General features: G+C 45.5%; 1 protein-coding gene across 1 annotated transcript; it reads right to left on the bottom strand.

The window, feature by feature from the left end:
- Positions 1-15322: 15322 nt before the first annotated feature.
- On the bottom strand, positions 15323-24903 carry LOC138980429 (G-protein coupled receptor GRL101-like). The gene is made up of 2 exons (XM_070353311.1): positions 22819-24903; positions 15323-18577 (listed from the first exon to the last, which is right to left on the bottom strand). The coding sequence occupies exons 1-2, from the start codon at positions 24518-24520 to the stop codon at positions 16449-16451; spliced, it is 3831 nt and encodes a 1276-aa protein (XP_070209412.1). The 5' UTR covers positions 24521-24903; the 3' UTR covers positions 15323-16448.
- Positions 24904-27395: the final 2492 nt, after the last annotated feature.

Here is a 27395-nt window from a genome sequence, read left to right as displayed (position 1 = left end):
ATTTTTTACGGAAAATATTTTTCGCCAAAGCTACTAAATCAAATCCCACATTTGCGATAAATTCCGGTACAACCGGAGTTTGGACGCACAGGTCTGAGCATTTGGGGTAGGCTACGTTTCACCGTGATCACATTCTAACGGGCCTTTCATACCACCAAATGTACGCGGGACTTGCTGAGGGTTTTCCAAGAGTGTGAGAGCACAATGTCCTGAGAACACATATCACTGTGTCTAGTGTGAGAGCGCAATGTCCTGAGAACACATATCACTGTGTCTAGTGTGAGAGCGCAATGTCCTGAGAACACATATCACTGTGTCTAGTGTGAGAGCGCAATGTCATGAGAACACATATCACTGTGTCTACCAAGTGTGAGAGCGCAATGTCCTGAGAACACATATCACTGTGTCTAGTGTGAGAGCGCAATGTCATGAGAACACATATCACTGTGTCTACCAAGTGTGAGAGCACAATGTCCTGAGAACACATATCACTGTGTCTACCAAGTGTGAGAGCGCAATGTCATGAGAACACATATCACTGTGTCTACCAAGTGTGAGAGCGCAATGTCATGAGAACACATATCACTGTGTCTACCAAGTGTGAGAGCGCAATGTCCTGAGAACACATATCACTGTGTCTACCAAGTGTGAGAGCGCAATATCCTGAGAACACATATCACTGTGTCTACCAATCATTAAACAGCACCGCGTATAACACAGCTAAGAAAAGTTTGTGTTCAAGTTTGTTGAAGGTAGTTTATACCATTAATGTGTTCTAACTAAGCGGACATTGCTAAAGGCTTTTTCATCTTTGTCAGTCTGCCATGATCCACAATAAACCCTTTTGTGGTCACGTGACTGCCATGTTCAAGTCTTCATGGGAAGAATTTCCCATACATTCTCTATATAGACCTTCCATTCCGGAGCCATATATGTCGTACCACCAGTTACACCGTTAAACGAACGATGGCATTGAGTAGGTGAACCATTCAAAACACAGTGATTCGTTAGAAACAGAGTGGAAGCCTATGCCTTTAGATCCTCTAGCTTGCGCCACTGAGCTTGGCTAAAACCTACAGATCAACTGCTGGTTCCTGTTCAAATCCTCTACTGAAGAACCTGATCTGAAGCCATTAAGAGGGTGTGTTTTTTGGCATAAGAAGAAAACAAAGAAAGACAGAACCCTACCATCGCTAGTTCAAGTTGAATTGGCCGGCTCATTTTGCATCTAAATATACAAACCAGACCCCATGGAGATGTTTCCGTCAAACACGAGAAACGGATTCCACCTTCTGCTCTTTTCTGCCACGTTACAGTTGTGTTCACGCACTGTCGTGTTGTCAGCTACAACTGTTCGCAGTCACAGCTTCGCCTACTTGACCACTTCCACAGAACGCCCAACAACAACTCAGCTGACAAAGGCTTCTTTAAACGTCTCAGCATGTTCCAGCACCTCAACAACCCTCGATCCTAAACAATCTAAAACCTACAGAACAACAAGCCAACTCTCGGTCAACCTAAATTCAGACTTTCCAGTTAGTACTCACGTGGCGCCAGCTACAACATTAAAAGGACTAAACGGGCCTGATGATTCTAAAACCGACAGAGCAACAAACCAACCATTAGTGAACGCCAGTTCATATCAGTCGGTCACCACTCCTGTGGAACCGGGGCTCAGTGAGCAGACTATGTCCTCCAACCTGAGCAGGCAGACCCTAGAGTTTGTCTTATCCCTGCGATCGTGCCTCCAAGGAGAAAAGCTGAGATTTTCCGGGAGCAGTTTTGTGCTTCGCGGGATCGTAAACGAGGACGGTTTGGAGGCTACCCCTGATGCGAGATGTCTGTGGAGTGTCCACGCCCCCGAGGGGTATTACCTTATAGGCAAAATGCAGAATCAATATGAAGAGTATGCTGTGGGCTCGGCTTATATCATAATAAGTGAAGAAGAAGGATTGACCAGCACAGAACTGACCTTGACTCCTTCTGATAAGTCTCTTCATTCACATATCTTTGTGGAGTCAGTGCTTTATTTTAAAGCATTCGCTCCCCAATTCGCGAATTTTCTCTCTCACTTTGAAGCCACCAAGGAACACGTTCGACAAAAACTGGAAGTGGTCTTTACGTCATCGACGACAGGCTACGTCACACCGTGGAACTATGACGGCGTGCATCAAGTCTTTTGTAATGTGAACGCTTCTTACCTGTTGATCGTGCCTGAAAACCACGTCGTCATGGTCAGTTTTGCCAGAATGGACATGGACAGGCTGTACACCCTTTGCGCACGACAGCGTGGTCTTGTTCTGTATACTGTGCGGGAAAACGGCACGAGAAGCCAAGAGATGAGATATTGCGGCACGCACGTGATACCAGCACATATTTTCAACACATCGTTGCTCATCTGGTTCGATACCAGGTACGGCCGCGGTTGTGAAGTAACTGGTACGGGGTTTAAAATGCTCTTCTCCTTTCATCCGCGGTCTCAAAGTCCCCGCCAGCTTCACAATGGACTCTTCCAGTGCTCGACACCACTGTACAGCAGCTTTCGTCAGCACGTGCACTGCAACATGGAGAGGGAGTGCGAGGGGGGAGAGGATGAGGGAGGCCACTGTCCGTTCAGCAGCCCTGCGTGCGAGGGAATGGTGGCCTCAGGACACAAGTGCTACCAACTCATTGACTGGGGAGCAACGCTGTCGTGGATAGCAGCCAAAGTGCACTGTCGGAGGCTGGGCGGACAACTGGCCATGATGAAGACGGATTCAGAGTGGAACGACTTCTCCAAGCTCTATCACCAGGGCAAGAACGTTTATCGCGCCTTCATCGGTCTGACGTCGGCAGACTCCTACACCCCGGACGTCTACAAACGCTCGTTGTTTTGGGTTGACGGGTCTGCGGCACAAAACATAAATGTGTCCTTGGGAGTCCAGGAAGGGATGAGTGATTTCTCCTTCGACATAGAGAACAGGTTGTGCTTCAACGTTGAATTCTTCTGGACATTGAAGCCAGCTGTCATGGAATTCTCCGCGCCGTGCATTGACAGCGAGGTTTACCGATGTTTTGCCTGCCAGCATGAGGTGCCACCTGCGGAGCAGTCAGACATGACGGCAGCATTCCCCACAATACCCTTTCCTTGGTCCAACCCACGCGCAACCAACATCTCGCTCTTTGCCTGTACAAGTGGTCACGTGACCCACGACTTCTTGTCCTGTGACCGAGAGACAAAGTGCGGGAGGAATAACGACATTCAGTTCTGTCCCTTGCAAAACACGCATCCTAACGCAATCCTTGGTGTGACCGTGGATGGCATCGGTGACGTTTTAGTCGTGGGCAATGACGTCACAGTGGCAATGTTTCCGTGTGATGACGGCAGGAGAACTCTGCCCTACAGCTTAGTGTGTGACTTCAGGGAGGACTGTGTCGACGCGTCAGACGAGGCGTGGTGTGTGCACAGAGAGCAGTGTGCAGGCTTCACGTGCCACAGTGGTCAGTGTGTGTCACAGGACCGACACTGCGACATGTACAAGGACTGTTGGGACGGCTCAGACGAGCAGTGCAGTTCCTACAAAACGATAGAGATTCCCGTCCTCTACCGCTACCCTCCCCCTGTCGTCGTTGACTTCAATGGCACGGGGCACTTATCCCAGCGACGGCAGGGCAGCCTCAACTTAGGGTGTCCCGAAACCCACTTTTCTTGCTCAGACGGTTACTGCCTGCCCGTGTACCTGTTCTGTAACGGCGTGGCGGACTGCCCGGGCAAGGAGGACGAGGTTCACTGCCTGCAGCACCAGTGTCCAGGCTTCTACCGCTGCCGCTCGTCCAGCGTTTGTGTGCACCCTGACCACCTGTGTGACGGCTGGCCCCAGTGTCCGCAGCGTGATGACGAGTGGCTGTGTCAGGCCCTGTGTCCCTCCCACTGCAGCTGTCATGGCCACGCCTTCGTCTGTCCCCGCCCTTTCCCCGCCCCCTCCTTCCCTCAGCTGCGCTACCTTGACGCTTTGGGGTCCGGCATGACGATGAATGACGTCAGCTCCAACGTGTATCTGACGTGGCTCAGGCTAGCGTCGTGTGGGATAGTGGAGCTGCTGGTAATGGACCTGCCCAACCTGAGAGTGTTGGATCTGAGTGACAACCGGCTGACGACTCTTGGAATGGATATGTTGCACAAGCTGCACAATCTGCGAGAACTTAATCTAGCCGGAAACTCTCTCTTGAACATGGAAGAAAACCATTTGTTCTCGAATAAGCAAAATCTTCTGCATGCTCTTGATCTCTCGCGAAACCGTCTTCGCACTTTTAACAGCAAAGCGTTTGCCAGCTATCCGAACATTCAGACTCTGAATTTATCTTTCAATGACATTAACGTGGTCCATGATGACGGGTTTCAATTTCTCCCGAGCATTGTACACGTTGATATCAGACAGAACCCTCTGAAAACGTACCCAAAAGACCTTTTGAGAGAATCCATCCATTTAAGAACAGTCTTTTCTGATGACTACAGACTATGCTGTCGAGAAACTCTTCGCGATACTTTCCACACTCTCGGGTCATGCAAGGCACCAGAAGACAGGGTGTCGTCTTGTGAAAACCTTCTGAAATCAGAGAGTTATCGGACACTGCTGTGGTTTGTGCTGACCATGATATTTGGGGGGAATGTATTGTTTCTGTCGGTTCGGGGTTTTGTGCGAAAAACGGCACTGTCGACTGCGTTTAACATTGTTTTGACCAATCTTAGCGTTGCGGATCTGTTAATGGGGGTTTACTTGCTCATTGTTGGTGCAGCCGATGCTGCCTACAGAGGGCGCTACTTGTCTGTGAATGAAGAATGGAGGCTCAGTCCAACGTGTATCTTTGCTGGCTTTCTGTCTTTTCTGTCGTTCGAAGTTTCTCTTTTTCTCGCCTTCCTTCTCCTGCTGGAGAGACTGGTCTGCCTCTTTCCTTCAGTTATACCGGTCAAGGTCGATCGTCGCGCTGCGGTGGTGACGTCAGCCGTTGTCTGGGCTGTGGCACTCGTCATTGCTGTCGTCACGGTGTTGCCAGTGACGACACATTGGGAGTTATACAGCCAGAACGGCATCTGTGCGCCACTGCCGGCATCGGATGTGGATTTCCCTGGCCGACGGTACGCTTTCGGGGTGAGAACAGTGCTAAATCTTACGCTCAGCCTTGCCTTGGCTTTAGGGCAAGGGTTTCTCTTCTGGTCGCTGCGGCCTGGTTCTGTTCTGGACAGGACAGGCAGCATGGAAGCTGAAGTCGCCAGGACGCGTCGAGTAACCACCATCATCGTCACACAAATCGTCAGCCATTTTTCTATCGCTGTCCTGGGTCTGATGGGATATGGGAACACGTCCGGGTCCGTTGCCGACGAGATGATCGTTCTTGCTGCGATAGTGTTCGTTCCTTTGAATGCAGCGCTGGACCCCTGTTTGTTTTGTTATAAGATTTTCTTTGAGAAACGACGAAAGAGGAAGAAGGAGCTCTTAATAGAAAGGCTGAAAGCTCAGTCGCTGTCAACGAATAAAACAGGCAGCTTGGCTAAATAAATCAATGGTCGGTTACAGCATGCAAGTCAATCGGCGATTGTCTCGTAAAGGATCACGGGGATTAAATTGTACGATTGAATCGCGACAGTGTGCCTGCACCATTAGAAGATTTCACGATATTGGGAACCTCGCCAAGGAAGAGTAAAAATGGTAGATTTTGCAGGCAGATAATTGTTCTGTCTTGTGTTTTTCTCTGTGTGTGTGTGTGTGTGTGTGTGTGTGTGTGTGTGTGTGTGCAACGTTATTTATGGCTTTATTTGTGCAATCTGTTGTACTTTCACTGAGCGTTTTGCTTTGCTGTATGTGTTGCCAAAGCCAGTAGTGCGTGTGCGTTTGTATGTGTGTATCTGGCTATTTGTCTCTCCTGTCCGTGTGAGTTCGGTCGAGCATTGTGTGTGTCTGCGGCGTAAGTGTGTGTGTGTGTGTGTGTGGTTGTGTGTGTGTGTGTATGTGGTTGTGTGTGTGTGTGTGTTGATGTTTGGCCCTTGTGAAGAGAGAGAGGGGCGTGGGGGGGGAGGGGGCGGAGAAAAAGGTGAGCGAGAGAGAGAGGGGGTGTTTGCCAAAGCCAGTAGTGCGCGTGCGTTTGTATCATTGTGTATGTCTGCGGCGTAAGTGTGTGTGTGTGTGTGTGTGTGGTTGTGTGTGTGTGTTGATGTTTGCCCTTGTGAAGAGAGAGAGGGACGGGGGGGGGGGGGGGCGGAGAAAAAAATGAGAGAAAGAGAGAGAGGGAGAGAGAGAGAGGAGAGAGAGAAAGAGAGAGAGACACAATGACAATGACAAATTTTTATTTTTCGAGGGTGACAAGAATAAGCATAGATATGCTTTTTTGCACCTGGCATCTTTGCAGAGAGAGAGAGAGAGAGAGAAAGAGAGAGAGAAAGAGAGGGAGAGAGAGAGAGAGAAAAAGAGAGGGAGAGAGAAAGAGAGAGAGAGAGAAAGAGAGAGAGAGAAAAAAAGAGAGGGAGAGAGGGGGATAGAGAGTGAGAGAAAGAGGGAGAGAGAGAGAGTGAGAGAGAGAGAGTGAGAGAGAGAAAGAGAGAGAGAGGGTGAGAGAGAGGGTGAGAGAGAGAGAGAGAGAAAGAGAGAGGGAGAGGGAGAGAGAGTGAGAGAGAGAGAGGGGGAGAGAGAGGGAGAGAGAGGGAGAGAGAGAGAAAGAGAGGGAGAGAGAGAGAGAGAAAAAGAGAGGGAGAGAGAGAGAGAGAGGGAGATAGAGAGAGGGAGAGAGAGTGAGAGAGAGAGAGAGAGAAAGAGAGAGGGAGAGGGAGAGAGAGAGAGGGAGAAAGAGAGAGAGAGAAAGAGAGAGAGAGGGAGAGAGAGAGAGAGGGAGAGAGAGTGAGAGTGAGAGAGAAAGAGAGAGAGAGGGAGAGAGAGAGAGGGAGAGAGAGAGAGAGAGAGAGAGAGAGAGAATACGAATACGAAAGTTTATTCAGTTTTAGGCCAGAGCGAGAGAGAGAGAGAGACGAGTCGAGGGAGATCGAGAGGGTGTTTGGGTTTAAAAGATCAACTGATGACCTACTCCATTAATTATATTCGTCGTAAGATGAGTGTAAGCTTACATATGGGAAGACAACACTGTGTGGTACATTTGATTCTCATTAATTGCCATCAGGATCCAAGTAGGGGAAGGGCTCCTAATATGGACCGGCTCCTAATATGGACCGGCTCCTAATATGGACCGGCTCCTAATATGGACCACCTCCTGTTCTGACAAACTAACGGCGCTAGAGCGCTCAAAAAAGTTTTATTCGCTGTATTCACCCTCTCTGGATAACTTGCACATGTCAAAACAGTTGCAAAAACACAAATCTCAAAACCGTTAGGCTTTTTCTCTTTTTTTCAATTTTGGCAGCGTTCCCTCTAAATTTGCCGCCTAAAACGGACTCGTTTCTGTCCACAGCCAAAGCTTTTATCACACAAAAATTGCTATATTATATGACAGCTAAGATCGCATTTGTTACATTTTAGCAGTGTTGACCCCGAGTTTCTACTGCAAACAAAAAATAATAGCAAAATCTCAAAGTATGTGCGAGTCCCCTAATATGGACCACCTTCAACAAATCGAAGAAAATAAAAGCTAAAGGCTATTATTATTGCTGGAAATAACCTATAACTAGCCTTCGAGATTTAAAAAAAATATAAGAAAAAGTCTTTTTTTCTTGGAAATTGATAATTTCACTTATTTTCATTCTGTTTTTGATCAGCTTCTTTGGTTTCCTGGTGTGCTTCAAATAATGCTCTCATCAACCCGAAACAGATAAATCTAAAGCATATTTGAATTAGTCTGACTTGTACACTAAGTTGTATCATGTTATTTTGAAGTATAGGGGGCTTTTTACAGTGATTCGTGTAGGCCGCTTCACTGGTCCATATTAGGCGCCCAGGCTCCTAATATGGACCATTTGAGATTTTTTCTGTATTTAATTTTTGCTGAATGTCTATCAAAGCTATTTCACTCTAATTAGGCCTAACGGTTAACCTAAGAGAGAAGGACTACCAAACACAAAATGAAACTTCTTCGCAAGAAAACAAGCTAGTTATCAGCATCAAACAAAAAGTGGTCCATATTAGGAGCCCTTCCCCTGCTGACATTTTACACTCAAGTTGAGCTTCAACTCATAAATGTTGACACTGATTTACAATTAGAACATCATCTGAAAAGGCATTCCTGTCTTTAATCTAAGTACAGTGCAACCCGCTTATAAGACAGTCAAGGGGGGGGGGGGGGGGGAAGGGGCCTTTCTTATATCCGAGTTTTTTCTTATCCGCAGACCTCAGCAATAACAATTATTAAGGCAACATAGAGAATACTACATTGCCTGCTGTGCCGACACCAGATTTACACGAGCTGCTTTATTAGATATTTAACTTTTTTGATCTTTTTTAATTTCTATTTTGTTGACGGTCCAAAAAAGTTTGAGGGTCGGTGTGTGTGTGTGTGTGTGTGCGCGCGAGTGGGCATGTACAGCGTTTGCCAGATCCGATCAAACAACAACAGAATGTTTATGAAACTTCGCATTCTTCCAGATAACATCGTGAGGATTTTTTCTTGTTTTGTTTTTTACGGTTTATTCCTTTCATGACGTCATATCCGACTTTAAACAAAGTTGATGCTGCACTGTGGCGACCTAATTTTTCAACAACAAAAATTGAAAGTTTGGTCAAACAGTTGACCCAGGGTTTCACGTTATTTCTGGTTAGCTGAATGTGTTCTTGATGGGCCTAGCCTTTTAACAACTTTCTGCCGACAGTTGAAACACAGGCACTTGACAGGAGGTAGGCAGGTCCTGTGGCCGGGCTGTGCTCTCCTCGATAGTAAACTACTACAGATTTGATTACCGCCCCTCACCAATGACGTCACCATCGAGTTTCATGTGCCTGTGGTTGAAATAAGCGTGACAGATGGAATGGTCACTGGAGTCCACGCATAAACATGTGACCTGACACAAAGGCTAATGCATGCTAATTTTATGGAGGAGAGTGATTTTGTAAGTTCTGGAAAGCGTTATACTTTCTTTGATGTAATGAGAATCGTTACACCTTCTTTTCACATTTAGTCAAGTTTTGACTAAATGTTTCAAAATAGACTGAGAATCGATTTAGTCAAGTTTTGACTAAATGTTTCAAAACAGACTGAGAATCGATTTAGTCAAGTTTTGACTAAATGTTTTAAAATAGACTGATAATCGAGACGCGGGACGTGGTGTATGTGTGAACATGCGTGTGTGCGTGTATGTGAGTGTGTGTGTGTGTGTGTGTGTGTGTGTGTGTGTGTGTGAGTGTGTGTGTGTGTGTGTGTGTGTGTGTAAGTGTGTAGACAAATTCCTGAAAAACTACTGGACCGATCTTCATGAAACGTTACATGAGAGTTTTTGCAAATGATATCCCCAGACGTTGTTTACATTTTTTTTTAAAATTATTTATGTCTTTGGTAACGTCATACACAGCTCATTGTGAAAGTTGAGGCGGCACTGTTACACCCGTATTTTTCAATCAATTAGAATTACTGAATTAGATTGAAATTTTGGTCAAGCAATCTCCCACAAAACCCGGACTATGGGATTGCATTTCAGCTTGGAAGCTTAAAAAATAATGAATGAGTTTGGTCATTAAAAATCTGAAAAAATATGATTAAAACTAAAATGTAACTATTTTAGAATTCGATCCATCTTATTCTTTATCATTTCCTAATTCAAAAAAACATAAACATATATAAAGTGAGAGAGAGATATCTTATGTTAGAATTCAAAACAAACTCACAAGGTAAACAAGAATAAAGAAAAGCGCACTTTCCTGTGAAGCGTTTTACGCTACTGTGCTATACTGGCTTGTCATGTCAAGCGATCGGGCCAGCAACGTTTTTCACGTCAACCAGTGGGTAAGCGCTTTTAGTCTCGGTGTGTGTATGTGCGTGTGTGTGTGTGTTCGTGTTCGTGTGTGTGTGTAGTCGTGTTAGAAGCGGGTGCTTTTGGCAGCATGCTGCACCGTCAAAAAGTAAGTGAACAGATGTATTGCCCTGTGACAGTTGTGCACCGTGTCGTCTGTTCCACAGGTACTGATGTCAGTGGCTACCCGCTGTATCGTCCACCCGACAGAGATGCTGGCAGGCGGGATGGGGCGGGCCCTCAGGAACTTCTTCACCCAGATCCCGCTGCACTGGCAACCCGTCTGCATGCTGCTCGCTGTGGCCTTGACCCTAATCATCTTGCTCATGACCTGCAGCTATCGTTTGCACATCCCGCTCCTATTGAGGATCGAACCCCGTACCCCCGTGTTGGTGGGCGCTGGCAAGGGGGAGGTGACGAGAGGCTGTGGAAGAAAGGGGGAGGGGAGGAGGTTTGAGGAGCGACGTGACCGTCAAGTTCAACCCCTTTGCTGTGAGAATATGAACTTTAAATTTCAAGGAGAACGTAGTGATGAAAGTGCTTCTCCGTACGAGCTCTCTCGCCCCAAAAGCGTAAACTTTACTCAAAAGTATCGTAGACTTACTGACATTCCCTCCGTAACTTCTCCTCCAGAGAACTTTTCTAAGACTCGTAGACCTACTTTCGATTCTCGGGGTCAAAAGGAAAACCTGGAAGCCCCAAACCCGCGAGGAAGAAGCCGAGTCGGGAAAACCTTGACGTCACAGCTGCCGAGTGGCGTCAGTGCTAGAACACCCCTGCGTGACGTGGATGTGACGTCAAATAGAGATGTGACGTCAGACAGCGACGAAGACTGGAGTCCCAGTGTTACAAGGAAGAAAGCCTGGAAAGTTCAGAGGAGAGGAAAGGCAGGGGGAGGTCTTGGAAAGAAAAGAACCAAGTAAACTGGGGAGGGGGGGGTGGTAGTTAAAAACAGAGTTTGAGGCCAGTGGGTTTCATGCAGTGATCTGGAAGTAAATATATTCAATATTCAATATTATAAGATGTTTGGTGGCTTGTTGACAGACCAGCTTTTTTGTTGGTCCAAGGGGACCATAATCGTCTTTTGTTTCATTTTTATCGACCAAGGCCGAAGGCCGCGGTTGATAAATATGAGACAAAAGGCGATATATGCTCCCCGAGGACCACCCAAAAAATGCTGGTCTGACAACAAGCCACCAAACATCGTTGATTGTGCACTTATTTTCTCACTACCAAAATGATGACAAAAACGATGTTTGGTGGTTTGTTGACAGACCAGCTTTTTTGTCGGTCCTCGACTTTAGTTTCATATTTATTGACCACGGCCTTCGGCCAAGGACAATGTCATGTTTTGGGTAAAAATAATTTCGTGATGGTTACATACCATGGGTGTATACGCGAGAAGCCCTTTATTAGATTTATTTTTGGGTGATTGCCGCGCTTGAAATAGTATCGAGGAAGAGCCGAGTGACCTAAATTCAATTGGTGAGATAATGTTTTGGTGTGCGAGATCCAGGAACGAAGAAGAAGAAGGTCTGTAAAAACGGATAAAGTGCTGGACCTCCTTCTGCTAATGGCAGTATATTTTATTTGCACATGTAAATGTTTAAACAGATTGACAAATATTGAATGTTTTAAACAAGACTTTATAGAAAGAGCAAACAATTAAAAAATGAATTTTTGTTTAATGAAACTGGTGTCCAGTGGCAAAAACTGTTGTCCCCATATGGTAAAATGTTTGTGAATTATTTTGTGAAGTGTGAGTGTTTTCCTTTCTTGTGTAAAAAGTAACATCCTTATGTTATTACATTGTACATGTATAAAAAATAAAGATGAAACCGCGCGCGAGAGAGAGAGAGATAGAGACTGAGAGAGAGAGAGATAGAGACTGAGAGAGCTAGAGAGAGAGAGAGAGAGCAAAGATTGCTCAGAACATGTTTCGACAAACATGTACTTGTTTTTGGTTTGTTGCTCTGACTCTCAATAAAGGATTACAAAAATATTTAGTTTTTTAAGGGTCTGAGAGACTGGTGGAGTGTTGTGTGGAGATTGTTTTTGATAATGTGTTGTCCAAATTGGCCGTGTAGAAGTACGCTCTTACGTTGATATTACACACGCACACACATACACATACACACAGACACACACTCACATACACAGACACGCACACACACACACACACACAGACACGCACACACACATACTCAAAACTCAAGCAAGCACACACACACACACACGCACAAAAGACAAAAGACAAAATCATCGAAATTTGTACATGAGCCTAAGGATTCGTATGGCTTTATAAAGAGATAGACAAGACATTATAAGATGTTTGATGGGTTGTTGACAGACCTGCTTTTTTGTCTGTCCGAGGGGAGAAGTCGATATGCCCCCCGAGGACCGACAAAAAAGCTGGTCTGTCAACAAACCATCAAACATCGTTTTTGTCATCATTTTGGTAGTGAGAAAACAAGTGCACAATCAACCTAGGGAGCCATGCTTTGAAACACGGGTCCCGTGCTGATAACCACACGGGTCCCGGTTTGATAACCACTGGCAATCAAAGATGGCGTGTGAAAGCAACTTTCTGTGTTTTTGAGTTCATTAAATGAGTTGGGATGAATATGTCAGGTTTGAGGATGCACATTTCTGTAGGTTCATCTCGGTATTCCACCCCCTCGGCTTTCTGTTGTAAATATTAAGCTGAGCACGGTGATCGAATGTGGAAGCTACGTTTGGTCAAAGGTCACAGAAGATTTGCGTCGTGCAGCGAAGGAAAGAATCGCGATCTTGTTTCCGACTCGGTACCTCTTTGTTTTTCATTAGACCTGTCATTCTGCTTGCTCGGCTTTGTTAGATGTTTGCATATCGTGTTGCTATTTTCTTTGCTTTTATTATTGTTTCTTACTTGTGCTTCGTTTATCGATACAACGTCTTGTGCACGGGTCAAAATGTGTGTGTCAGGTGTCGTTTTACTTGAACTTGACGTTCGTGTTTCTCCGAACGTCTGTGTATCGAAACACAGATACTACACACACTCCGTGACTTTGTAAGAAGACATAACATATCGGTAGGTTTCATTTGTTTGTGACGAATTTATTGAAGTAGTTTTGTTTTTTTGTTTACTTTTGCCAGTTTGCCAGTTGGTTTTTGGAACTTTGCAAAGCAGTGTCTTGTCGTCTGTTTAGGTCTGGGGAAACGCCAATGAAAAGAGCCGAAGAATCCTCGAGCGTTTCTATTGGGTTTGCTTTTGATTATCCATGTAATAGGGCTTCCTGCAACTATGGTTGTGACAAATGGATTTGTACATAATTCAGTATTAAAAGTATTTAACAAATATGTACAGATTGGCTTGCCATACTTTTAGTTAGCATGAGTCGACTGCGTGATCGTAGTGTCACCTGTTGAAATAGTGAGCTGATTTTTGTGAACTGTATTGTCATTGGCTACTATTGACCAATGAGAGAGAAGATGACTAAAATATGACAACCTTGAAGTGGCCATATTGATATTGGGTAGAACATCTCAGATCGCTCTCGGGAGAGGGTGTGTTTACTCTACACTGTTGTAAGATGTTTCTCAAGGAGCAGTGAGTCAACTGTTTAGTGACTCCTGTTGGAATGAATCTGATATGATTCAAATGCTGTGAATACAGGTATTTATTGAATTGTATTTTGTTCAGTAACCTTAACTTGTGAAATGACTGTGAGAGTCATGTTGTGAAATGGGTTGGAAAGCGTGAGCTGTTGTCAGCCATTTTTGAAAAGGAGTGTTGTATGTTCTTTTGTAATGAAGTTACTTGTAAATGAGCTGATGTAAATAATATAACAGCATAAGTTAGTTGACGGATAATTGAATAATATTGAGAAAGAATGGAAGTATTATTATGTGGAGAAGTTTATCTAAGAATTGAAACTTACGGTAGCATAAACTTTCTACACAGCATCCCGGTGGGAGCAGGACGCGCTCGACCGGAAGGGTAGACGAGATGAGAAGAGGAGCGTCCCCTCCTTGCTGCCAGGACGAGTAGAGTCGGCGCAGGGTTGTAAAGCAGCGCTGGAGAACTTGTATCCGGTGGAACCCCACCCCATATCACCATGAATGTCGACATGTCATGGGTGTGATATGGTGCAAGTGTCGGACCCGCTGATTCGCGAGTAAACAGAATTGTGCGACCTAGGAGAGTGTGCGCACCCAGAGAACTGAGTGTGTAGAAACTGAAGGATTGTGCGAATCCAGAATAACTTGTAACCACTGAACTGTGAGTTGACAAGAGAGGTAACCAGCTAAGTTGTGTAGAAAAGGATTGGACGAATCCAGAATAGTGTGTGCGGCCACTGAATTGTGAGTTGACACGTGAAGTAATTAGTTAAGTATGTGTGATCCTTGAACTGAGAGTCAACAAGGACGACATCATCGAGGAAGAGGCTTTCATTTCATCCTACTCAAGCTAATAATATGTTGTATTGAATGAAAGAGTCTTTTGAGTGAATGTGAGATATTATATTTATATTTTGTTGTGATTACGGGTGAATACTTGTGATTGCTTGAATATAGGTACGAGGGCAAAGGGCAGAAATTGTGTTCAGTCTTTGTGCCTTGTTTGAGTGTTGTGTGTGTGTGAGACGGGAGTTTGTAAACAGAGCAGCACACGCATTTTTCTGTTAGGAGCATAAACACACACAGACAATTACACGAAAAAACCCGCCGTAACAAAGGTAACCGGGGATTTATTCCCCGGGGAACATGAGATTTATTTCCCAGGTGCTTGTGAATGAAAACTCGTGAAAATGATGGACATTTTGTTCACTATGGATTCTCCATGGAACCAGTGTGTGGGATTCTGCAAGAGCTAACATATATTGAAACTGTTAGGCAGTCTTCACAGACACTTTTAAGTAGATTAAAGTATAGTAAAGGTATTATGATGCACAAAGTAATGTCAGGAAATGCACCGAAGACCTAAAGTTCGAATTGTGACTTTCTTGAAAATGGCATGTCATGTCTTGTCTACGTGTGTGTGTGAGTGAGTGTGCGTGTGTGTGATAGTAATCGCCATAGTACAGAGACAGACAGTCATTGTATCGTGTTGGATCCGATGTCTGCTTGTGCATTGATCTGTTTGGTTGTTGTTGTTGTTGTTGTGGTATTTGTTGTTGTGTTTGTTGTTCACGATGACTTATGCTTCAAATGAGTATGTCCTACCACACACACACACACACACGCACACACACACACCACACACTGACACACACACACACACACATATATATATACACACATACGCATACCACTCACTGACAAACACACACACACAAACACACACACACACACACACACACACACACACACACACACACGTACACAAACACGCGCAATTAAGATAAACGAAATTTCACAGGAACATGGGAACAGATTGACATTTTGGTAATCCATCCGTTTCTTTTCTCTCTCGTATCCAATGCTCCCCGTAATAGAAACTCACAGCTGCCCGTCTTTGGAGGACAGTGGAACCCGCCTTTTAAGACACCCCCACCCCCCCTTTTTAAATTTAGTCAAGTTTTGACTAAATGTTTTAACATAGAGGGGGGAATCGAGACGAGGGTCGTGGTGTATGTGTGTCTGTCTGTCTGTCTGTCTGTCTGTGTGTGTAGAGCGATTCAGACTAAACTACTGAACCGATCTTTATGAAATTGGACATGAGAGTTCCTGGGTATGATATCCTCAGACGTTTTTTTCATTTTTTTGATAAATGTCTTTGATGACGTCATATCCGGCTTTTCGTGAAAGTTGAGGCGGCACTGTCACGCTCTCATTTTTCAACCAAATTGGTTGAAATGTTGGTCAAGTAATCTCCGACGAAGCCCGGACTTCGGTATTGCATTTCAGCTTGGTGGCTTAAAAATTAATTAATGACTTTGGTCATTAAAAATCTGAAAATTGTAAAAAAAAACCACAATTTTTTTTATAAAACGATCCAAATTTACGTTCATCTTATTCTCTATCATTTTCTGATTCCAAAAACATATAAATATGTTATATTTGGATTAAAAACAAGCTCTGAAAATTAAAAATATAAAAATTATGATCAAAATTAAATTTTCGAAATCAATTTAAAAACACTTTTATCTTATTCCTTGTCGGTTCCTGATTCCAAAAACATATAGATATGATATGTTTGGATTGAGAACACGCTCAGAAAGTTAAAACGAAGAGAGGTACAGAAAAGCGTGCTATCCTTCTCAGCGCAACTACTACCCCGCTCTTTTTGGCAATGTCACTGCGGCCTTTGCCATGAGCGGTGGACTGACGATGCTACGAGTATACGGTCTTGCTGCGTTGCATTGCGTTCAGTTTCATTCTGTGAGTTCGACAGCTACTTGACTAAATGTTGTATTTTCGCCTTACGCGACTTGTTTAGACTTCCTCCCATCATTCTCAGGTGTTCTCTTCATAACCTCCTTAGTCTTACCCCCAGTTTAAGACTTCCTCCATTTTAAGACCTGATTTTCTCAGATTTGTGGAGGTCTTAAAAGGGGGGTTCCACTGTACTCAGTCTTGGTCTCGCTCCTCCTCCAGCTGCTTGAGAAGCCTCTGCTCCGCTTGCCTGTCCCACCTCTCCACCAGCAGGTCTCAGTCCTCCTCCAGCTGCTTGAGAAGCCTCTGCTCCGCTTGCCTGTCCCACCTCTCCTCCAGCAGGTCTCAGTCTTGGTCTCGCTCCCCCTCCAGCTGGTTGAGAAGCCTCTGCTCCGCTTGCCTGTCCAACCTCTCCGCCAGCAGGTCTGTCTTGGTCTCGCTCCTCCTCCAGCTGCTTGAGAAGCCTCTGCTCCTCTTGCCTGTCCAACCTCTCCACCAGCAGGTTGAAGGTGTAGAGGAAAGGGTTGAGCGCCGAGTTGAGCGGCAGTACCAGGATGGCCACTGCCACGTTGACCTCGCCAGGGATGGGGGTTCCTGTGGCCGCCAGCACACCTAGCAGACCGATGGGGAACCAACAGAGAAAGTCGGACACCACGATGGAGGTCAAGCGACGGGCGACGGTCATCTCCTGGGACTTGTAGCGGGCGGTGGATGTGATGGCGGTGTCCCTGATGGTCCAGAAGATGAGCAGCTGGCCCGCAGCGATCAACAGGAAGAGGACCAGGTTGAGGACGATCATGACGGCGAAGGCGTAGTCCTGGCCCGGGAAGCTCTGCCTGGTGATGGGTAGTGGGATGCAGATGCCGGTCTGCCCGTAGAACTGCCACTGTGACGTCACCGGGAGAAGAGGTACAACCGCGATGATGACCCCCAGGAGCCAGACAGCCACGCAGGCAAGAACCGCAGACTTGGGCTCGAAGTGAAACCTGCTGAAGGGAAAGCGCAGCACCAGGAAGCGATCCAGCGTGATGACGCAGATCATGGTGGCCGAGATCTCACAGGACAGCAGGGACAGGAACCCCGCTGCTTTACACACAACCCCCGACTTCCAGGCCGTCTCGAAAAGGGAGTATTGACCCTGGTAAGCAATGTCCGCTCCTCCTACCATAGCCAGGTAAATTCCCATCAAGAAGTCCGCCGCTCCAAGGCTGCTGACAAAGACGTTAAAACCGCTCGACATGGACGCCTTTTGTACGAAAGAACGAAACAGGAGACATCCTGCGTTTCCAAAACAAGCAAGGCTGCAAAACATCCACAGGAATGCCCGGAAAACGTCCGAGCGAAGAAGATCCTCGCAGGAGGAGATTTCGTCTCGAGGCGCATGGCAGGAATCTATTTCAAAGTTGGCTGGGAGGGTGTCGCTGCAGCACAGCTTATAGTTGTCAGAGTACACGGCCTCTAGCCGTAAGAGTCCCGTGAAAAGGTTCACTGGGAAGCGTTCCACGGGGTTTCCCTGCAAGTCAACAAGACCTAACTTAGGGGTATGGACGAAACCGTCCTCAGTGATGACCTCAATTTTGCTGTTTGATGCGTTGAGGGTCCGCAGCTCTGGAAAGCCTGAAAAAGCCAGACTGCCGAACGACGTGAGGAATGTGCTGGAAAGATCGAGGACTCGAAGAGTTTGCTGCTGGGTGTAGTTGTTCCCTGCTGTGACAGAAAGCAAAGGGTTTCCAGCCAGACAGAGAACGGCTAGGTTGGTGAGATTTAGGAAGGCATCCATACGGAGAGTCGTAAGCTGGTTGTCACTCAGGTCCAACATTCTCAGGTTGCGCAGGTCCATTACCTGCAGCTCCACTATCCCACACGACGCTAGCCTGAGCCATATCAGATACACGTTGGAGCTGACGTCATTCATCGTCATGCCGGACCCCAAAGCGTCCAGGTAGCGCAGCTGAGGGAAGGAGGGGGCGGGAAAAGGGCGGGGACAGACGAAGGCGTGGCCATGACAGCTGCAGCGGGAGGGACACAGGGCCTGACACAGCCACTCGTCATCACGCTGCGGACACTGGGGCCAGCCGTCACACAGGTGGTCAGGGTGCACACACACGCTGGACGAGCGGCAGCGGTAGAAGCCTGGACACGTCACGTTGTCGCAATGGGCCTCGTCCGCCTTGTCAATGCAGTCGTACACCCCGTTGCAACGTACGAACACAGGCAGGCAGTTGCCGTCCGAGCATCTGAGGTGTGTCTCGGGGCAAAGGTCTGACGGGCTGAGAAGAGTCTGACTGAAGTTGCCTTGACCTGACAGAGACCAGGCTGAGGTGCACGAAGCAGACATGGGTACCACCCAAATGGCTGTCATGGTACGCAGCCGCGAGGTCTGATTGGTTGAGATTGAGATTTGTTGCGATTTCAACCAATCCGACCCCGCGGTTTGTTCCCCATCAATTGGGTGGCAACCACTTCCGTTTCGTGCACCTCAGTCCAGAACCAAGGGAGACCAAGGTGCGAGTAACAACAGCAAATGACAGAGGGGTGGGGGAGGGGGGTGTAAGGCCACAAAAAAATAGTCTGTTTACGGTATCCCGACCGACCCTATTTTTTCGCGCGACCCTAGACTTTTTTTTGGGCATTTGGAAAAAAAAATTATAAAAAAAAAGTCTTTGTTTTTTGGCAAAATAACTTAAAAATATATTTTTTTGGGGGAAAAAAAATTTCCCGACCTACCGACCCTATTTTTTGTGTGCCTATGTTACCGTAAACAGACTTCTTTTTTTTTTTTTGGGGGGGGGGGGCCTAAGAGCTCTATAATGGTGAAGATAACGGTGAGCGCTGTGCGTCACAAGTCACCTTGGCCGAGGTGCACGAGAAAGTAACAAACCGGATGGGTGTCAGCCGTGGTGTTCGATTGGTTGTAATTGAGATGTGTTGTGATCTCAACGAATCAGACCCCGCGGTTTGTTCTCGCCCGTTTGGGTTTCACCCACTTTCACTTCGTGCATCTCCGCCCTGGTACCTATGACAACAGAGGGCAAAGGTCGCTTTTTACATCTAGTTCACTTTTGACTTTATGTTTTCGGGCAGACCGAAATTTCTGCAGTAATTGATTTGTTATACTTTCTATAAAGTTTAAAAAAAAATATATATATCTGTTCTCACCGATACAAGAACAGCTCAAGACAGTACGAAGTTTTGCTTATGTAAGCTTCATCAGGAACAAACAAACAAACACAAAAGGCAACAAAAACTGAGCAGACGCAACACGGAACGAACAAGGTTTGAAAAGAATATGGAGGGGAACATATAAACAGTCACTTTGTTGTTTAGATTTATACTTTCTATATTTACTGATTTAACCATGATCAAACACGAAAAACACACAACATTATCTGCCTTTACCGCTACAGCAAAATAACAACATACAAATAAGTTTACTCAATTATATTCCAAATCCAACTAATTGCTGCGAAATGTTGGCAGAATCAAATGTTTTGGACGAAACAATTACGCATATGAAAAAAACAAGAAGGGCAAAGCCCATACGACTCACATGCTTGACCTTGACCTTTACAGCAATGACATCATACACTAAGAACTGCTTTACACATTTTTCCTACCAACAAGGTCAAGGTCATCCAAGGTCATGCAACACAAAGCTGTTAATTCAAGACATAGGAAGTACAATGGTGCTTATTGGCTCTTTCTACCATGAGATATGGTTACTTTTAGTGGTTCACTACCTTATTTTGGTCACATTTCATAAGGGTCAAAGTGACCTTGACCTTGATCATATGTGACCAAATGTGTCTCATGATGAAAGCATAACATGTGCCCCACATAATTTTTAAGTTTGAAACAGTTATCTTCCATAGTTCAGGGTCAAGGTCACTTCAAAATATGTATACAATCCAGCTTTGAAGAGCTCCTGTGACCTTGACCTTGAAGCAAGGTAAACCAAACTGGTATCAAAAGATGGGGCTTACTTTGCCCTATATATCATATATAGGTGAGGTATTGAATCTCAAAAACTTCAGAGAAAATGTGAAAAATGTGAAAAATAGCCGTTTTTTAGGCAACATTTATGGCCCCTGCGACCTTGACCTTGAAGCAAGGTCAAGATGCTATGTATGTTTTTTTGGGGCCTTGTCATCATACACCATCTTGCCAAATTTGGTACTGATAGACTGAATAGTGTCCAAGAAATATCCAACGTTAAAGTTTTCCGGACGGACGGACGGACGGACGACTCGGGTGAGTACATAGACTCACTTTTGCTTCGCATGTGAGTCAAAAATGAAAAAAAAATCCCTGCGCTTAGAACTGTACCCACGGAATTTGTTTATTTGTTGCTTAACGTCCAGCCGACTACGCAGAGCCATATCAGGACGAGGAAGGGGGGGATGAAGGGGGCCACTTGTCAAGCGATTCCTGTTTACAAATGCACTAACCCATTACTTGTGTCCCAGCAGGCTTTAGTAAAACTAAATTAATACCTACTGGAAGATTACCAGTTTCCAGTATGTTAAAATAGGCTTAACCTATCTACTGCTGGACTTACATCAGAACACTAACAGATTAAACTATACATGAATCGCGAGACAAGCGGCAAGAGAAGAGATTTTTGGAAAAAATACAGGTGAATGAGCAAGAAGGCAGAAAAAAGAAAAGAATTCATGAAGAAAAAGAGAGCATGACAGGAAAGAGGAACCAAAAATCTACCTAACAGCAAACTAGAAAGCTCCTGCGTTTCCAAAAACAGGAGGGGCCTTTAATTTCATAACCGCAGTGCCCCACTGCGGGAACCCACGGAATACGCGCGATATAAGCCTCATATTGATTGATTGATTGATATGAATCACTCGTCTACATACGTGCAGATTTAACCAAACTGTGGGATGAAACGTTTTTGTTTTAAATAACAACTGACAGAAGATGGAATAAAGAGCGTTAGGTTACGCACCTCACCTTAGCTGATATTAACCATATCGATGTCTTTCGTGGTCATGAAAAAGCCCGCTGAAGCTCGCGTTTTTCACGATCCACAATCTTCGACCATGTTTTATATCTACTGAGACTCAGCGTACAACCTTTACATATCCCTACACTTAACAGAAAATAGGAATGTGTTCACTGTGGTAGCAAACATGCAGACTCTACACCAGATTCTTGAGCACAAAATCAAATGCTTTCGATATGTAGCATTTACATTATTGTGGCATTTCTAGAACTTACAATTCCCCAACACTCATGAACAAAAATCACAAGAATACATGTTAAAAGGAACATTTATAAAGGTACTTTAAAGGCACAGTAAGCCTCCCGTAAACCATCACAGATACGGTCAGGCTTTTACACACAGTACAAACACCCTTTCATTTAAACACTCACCGATTGAGAACATCCTAGGTGCCCTCCGTAAAGAGCGAACAATTTTCAAAGAATTTATTTTTGCGTGGTTTATCTTACCCCTGAGCCATCGTGAACCCGTGTGATCCAGTTTCCCTTTTTCACAATGTAGTCGTCAGTTAGTCATTTGAATGCGACTCGATGTGAGCTTATCTACAATAGCACGTTTTTGTGCACGAAACAAACGGATATATAAAACATCAGAAGTTGTGAAAGAAACAATTGAAAGTCAGCAGAGACTTTCTTCTGAGATTTGTTAAAATCTCTTAGCAGAGCGAAAGAGAGAGAAGAAAGTATCTCTTCACAGACAGCCTATTTGGAGCATCAGACCCTCCTTAAGGGGGACCGAGATTTACAAAGCAAAGTCCCTTTGTGGGGGACGTAACACAATGAAATCTAGTCCTGAGGAGGACCATTGTTTTAGTACCTAGTCCAGACACGTGTTTCGACACTATTGTGTCAGTCTCATCAGTGGTCAGGTGGTACAGATGGCGTGAGCTATTAACCCATAGTATCCAACTAAGAAGCAAACCACTTTCTGAATGGTAGCTTCTGTTGGCATGGGAGACTACCCTCATTTGACAACCCCAAGGGGATATCTGTGAAGGGAAACACTTTGATTTAAGGCCAAAGTGTAGAATTACTATTTATTAAGAAAGAATTTAGAAATTTAGACAAGTTTTAACCAAGACATTAGGTTAAAACAAAGGAAATTTGAAAAAGCCTAAAGGGAGGTATATATATTTATACAATACTAATAACTACATTATTATTACAAAAGTCCAAACTAAAAACGAGGAAAATAAGGAACGAGAGAGAGAAATTGAAGTTTTACGCCCTCACGACAAATCCATTAGGGGCAAGTTCCCGGGTGTTACCTCAACTTCAGATTAGATACCAAGTTATATGCGTGTTTAGATGTAACCAGCCACTTATGGCAGAATGGCCGAGGTCTTTTACCTGCCACTGTGGTGACACGGGGGTGGGACATGAATACCGTCTCTGAGTCTGCACATAAAGTTAACCCGTGTCAATCCAGGCCTGGATTCGAGCCCGTGACCCTAGGATCACAAGTCCAGCGCTCTACCCCCTGAGCTACCCGGGTCCCCCGGCCCCCATAAGGAACGAATTCTTACCATCAAAAGATATAAGAGTGGGTGGCAGCATTCTGACGATTGTCCTCGTCAGCAGGTGAGCGTGGTCGCACAGCTCGTCTGATCCGTCCCAGCAGTCCCGTCTGACGTCACAGTAAGCGGTCTCGGCAACGCACTGACCATTGCGGCACGTGAAGCCCACACACTGCTCGCTGTGCACACACCACGCCTCGTCTGACGCGTCGTCACAGTCCTCCCTGAAGTCACACACCAGAGAGTACGGCACGGTACTTCGTCCGTCCTCACACACAAACATGGCCACCCTTACGTCACCAGCTGTGAAAGATGCGTCACTGTTACTGCCCGAAATATTGTATCTTGCGTCATCTTCAGCTAGATCCGCGTTATTCTTCCTGGGCACGGACGCGCCACTGACGTGAGGGATGGAGATAGAACAATCCGAGTAAAGCTGACGGGTTCCGCAGTGGCTCTGTGGATCGCAGGACAGAAAACTGTGTGTCATGTGACCACCGTTTTCGCATCGCACGAGCGACTGGTTCGTGGTTTTTCGGGTCAAATTCCTCAGCTCAGAAAAGTCCACAGCCCGTCTTGGCTCTGCCGATGAATTACGCCTTTCGAATTGACACGCGTAGGCAGTGGCGTACCTGATCTTGCAGTCAGCGTAGCAAAGGTGGCGGTTACAGCCGGGGCTGTGGTACAGACACACTCTACCCTGCACTGTTCGGTAGAAGAGGTGAGTGAGGTTGACGGAATACGACACTGTGTTGTCCGCCCAGAAGTAGGCATGGCGGTAGTAGTCCGCGACGTTCAGGTCATAGCCGTGAATCCCGACCCAGACAAAGTTGCCGACAGAACGACTGACGTTGCCAACGACTTGGTAAAATTTGTTCCACTCTGCCAGCGTCTTCATCATAGCAAGGTCGCCGCCCAGTTGCCGGCAGCTTTCCTGGCCGTCATACCACGTCAATACTGTCCCGCGTGTCCTCTCTCTGGGGAACATTTGGTAATCCTTGTGCAGCTCACGCTCAAACTCGGGACAGTGCCGCGCGTCTTGAGAGCCCAGGCATTCGACGAGAGAGTTACAGTCCAGGTGCTGACGAAACGAAGCGTAGTCTGGAGAGGAACAATTGAACAGTCCGTCCCCATTGCGTTGTGGATAATTGGACACAGGGTGAAAAGAGAACAGCATTTGGAAGCCTTCTGACTGGCGATATTCCCTTTCTGAGACCAACTCAACAAAGATGGAGGTGTTGACGATCTGTGCAGGGATGACTTTGAGTGCTGTGCCTGACGTGGTCCACAGTCTCGCCAGCTCTCCGTCCTCCGTCACAGCGTATAAGTTGAGGTGCTGATTCTCTTTGAAGGAGAATACGGGAACACTGACCATCGCCACGTGGTTTTTAGGGAGGGTCAGGTGATACGAAGCGTTCTTCCCGCATGCGTCAGGATGGTCTTGGCAGCTGTTGTCAACGTACCCAGAAACTGCTGATGTCCATTCAATATGTAACATCACTTCCGGTAAAGACCGTGTCGTTTTCGGGTGCTCATTTTCCGAGGGCGTAACTCGAGAGTGATTTGTTAGCACACACGTGAAGAAAAATAAAAAAATAACCGGAAGTATTTTCCTCGTGGCTGTCAGTGCAATCACATGGTGTTGATAAATGATGTTCAGAAAAAAAACTACAATGTTAAATCTATATCTATCTTGCCTCAGTTTGTCCATGGGAAAAGCAAGGAAAAACAAGAAATTCCTCCGAGGTAGAAAAAACACCCCCGTTGGTCAAAGGGAAATAACCATTCTCACTGCCACCAACTGAGAAGGTTATTTCCCTTTGACCATTAATATGTCCCTCTATAAGTCCTTGTAGAATCTTAATCCAGCAATAACTCCCTAACCGTGTGTTTTACTGGTCCCAATTTTTGTAAGGACCGTCTCAGGAATGTATAGAACCTGTTCACCAAGTTTGGTGACGATCGGTCCGTTCATTCTTGAGATCTATATGCGAACACAAACACACAAACAAACAAACAAACAAACAAACAAACACATCGACCGAAACCTATACACACCCCTATACCGGGGGTGTAACAAGGAAAAGTTAAGTCTTCCACAACCCATAAAATTCCGACTGGGCGATTTCCGGAATTCTTCTACTGGCAAGCGAACATAAACAAAACGACTCCCCCCCCCCCTCCACACACACACACACAACCAACGCGCCTAAAACGCGAAGCATAGTTCGATTTAATCAAGGCTAAAACACATACTGCCCACCTACCTGAACCAAAGTTCCCCATTCTTTTTTTTTTCTTTTTTTTTTTTTAAGTTCCCCATTCTATTTAGTTAGCTAGTTATTTCAATAGTTTCCTTGGTCTAGATAAAGATTAAAGATTCAAATGATAAATATTGTATTATTTTTCCAGTTGTGTATTTAGCTACTTATTCAGTCGGTTATTTATTTTGTTATTTTGGTATGATACAAAAGTCTAAAAATATTCTACATAAATAAAAAGCAAATACGCATACAAAACCGCTCCACTCCAACCATATTCCGCGTAAACTAAGGCAACAACCCCCAACAAAATCTTTACTTCCATCCCCATTTTGAAATACCGCAACAACAGACTTCCAGGATTATAACACGATCATATGTGTTCTTTGTTTGCATATCATTATCTGTCCAGTGTTTTGCCCCCCCTCCCCCCCCCCCCACACACATAGCATATTAACTCTACCTGTCCGAAGATAGGCCAATTGGTCCAAAGAGGACGTTTAAACTAATTAGTCAGTAAACAAAAAAACGTCACAGACGCCACTTTGACGCACAGTGGTGCATGTGATGAAAAGACTTACCCTGGGTTAGCAGAAAGTGACCCATCATTGCAGGATGGATTTCATACCAGCTGTAGTCTCTACTGCAGGATATAAGCTTGTATGTGCCCAGCAAGAAGTGGATATATAGAGGTTACAACACGAGTGTTTTTTTTATATGGCTTGTATTTCAGTCAAGACCCAGCGGGAATATCAAAGGGACTCACGAGCCTATGGCTTGTATTTCAGTCAAGACCCAGCGGATGAATATCAAGGGACTCACGAGCCTCTGGGGAGTGAGTCCCTTTGATATTCCCGCTGGGTCTTGGCTGAAATACAAGCCATATAAAAAATCACGAGATCATGAAGATCTAAAAGACAAAGTGTGACGGAAACATCAAGCTTTAGTTGTCTGTTCAGATGAGGCACCTCTGCACATACGTTCATACCTAATATATATATATATAATATATAAATTCTAAAGGCACGTCTGTTAATCTATGTCGACAAGTCGGTGCATAATTGTGGCTTGGTTGTCCCCGTCAGTTGAAAGCCTCTTACACGGATTTGACTGAATACCTAGTGGTTACACACGGATCTCCTGAGATCGTGGACACCTTCATCGTTGTGTCGATATTGCTATCATGTGATCGTCACATGATACATATTAATAGACTGTGAACTACGTCACTATTATGTGTGTGAATGTACGCGCGAGACATGCGCAGTGTTGTACGATGTTACCGCCAAGATGGCCTAGAAGCCAAACAATAAAGTGAAGCCATTATCTCTTCAACTGTTACTGCAGTGTCCGTTTCTGTACATGGAACCCGGAGCGAATGCGTCCATAAACATTCAACTAACACAGACACAAAACGATACATGGTGTCAGAATCATCATGGCAGAAGACGGAGTAGCAGCGCAGCCGAGGTCGGTAACCGTCAAAGTTCCGTTACCTCAGAGACTTGAGCTTTCAGCACAAGGTTTGGAGGCGACTTGGCGCAAGTTCAAGCTGTCGTGGGAGACATACGAACTAGCATCGCGTCTTGATTCTCAGGATGAGAAGTATCGAGCCGCAGTATTCAAGACTTGTCTCAGTGATGGTGCAAGGGACGTGTTCGAAGGTTTGCCTTTCGAGGCTGCAGACGACAAGGACAAAATTACGAAGATAATTCCCTTGTTCGAAGCCTACTGTGTGGGGGAGACATCAGAAGTCTACGAGACTTACAAGTTTCACCAGCGAAAGCAAGAGAAGGGGGAAACGATCGACACGTACATCGGAGCACTCCGACAACTAGCTAGCTCCTGTAACTTCAAGACATTCGAAGAAAGGATGCTACGCGATCAAGTCGTTATTGGACTGTCAGATGACACGGTTCGGGAAAAACTCTTGCAAGAGTCAGGTCTAACTTTGAAAAAGTGCATTGAGATCTGCAGAGTGAGTGAGGCAGCAGCCCAGCAGGCCAAGAGTATGGCTGGTGATGAAGCCCTACATCGTGTCGGTGTGCATGTGAGAAAAAAGACAAACAGTCAGAAGGACAAGGGTGCTACCCCGAAGTCGAAGCATGATCGTCATGATGGTAGAGGTATGGGCGAAAGAGACAGTGGTGTGAAAGCGTGTGTGTATTGTGGCAAATCGCACAAGAAAGGCAAGGAACACTGTTTCGCATATGGCAAGACTTGCAATCGTTGCAAAAAGAAGAACCATTTTGCTCGTCAGTGCAAACAAAGCTCAGATAGGCAAGTGCATGAAATGTCTGATGAAGAGAGTGATGATGATGATGG

The sequence above is a fragment of the Littorina saxatilis genome, linkage group LG11, assembly GCF_037325665.1.
Source record: "Littorina saxatilis isolate snail1 linkage group LG11, US_GU_Lsax_2.0, whole genome shotgun sequence".
Taxonomy (NCBI): Eukaryota; Metazoa; Mollusca; class Gastropoda; order Littorinimorpha; family Littorinidae; genus Littorina; species Littorina saxatilis.
This window is presented reverse-complemented; position numbering and strand designations above follow the sequence as displayed.

Bases quoted from the DNA above. Each gene is read 5' to 3' on its own strand.
- LOC138980429 (XM_070353311.1), bottom strand. From the start codon at position 24,520: ATGGACAAACTGAGGCAAGATAGATATAGATTTAACATTGTAGTTTTT. The intron at 18,578-22,818 runs GTAAGAATTCGT...GGTCTCTGTCAG, and splicing joins CACTCTTATATCTTTTGATG to GTCAAGGCAACTTCAGTCAG.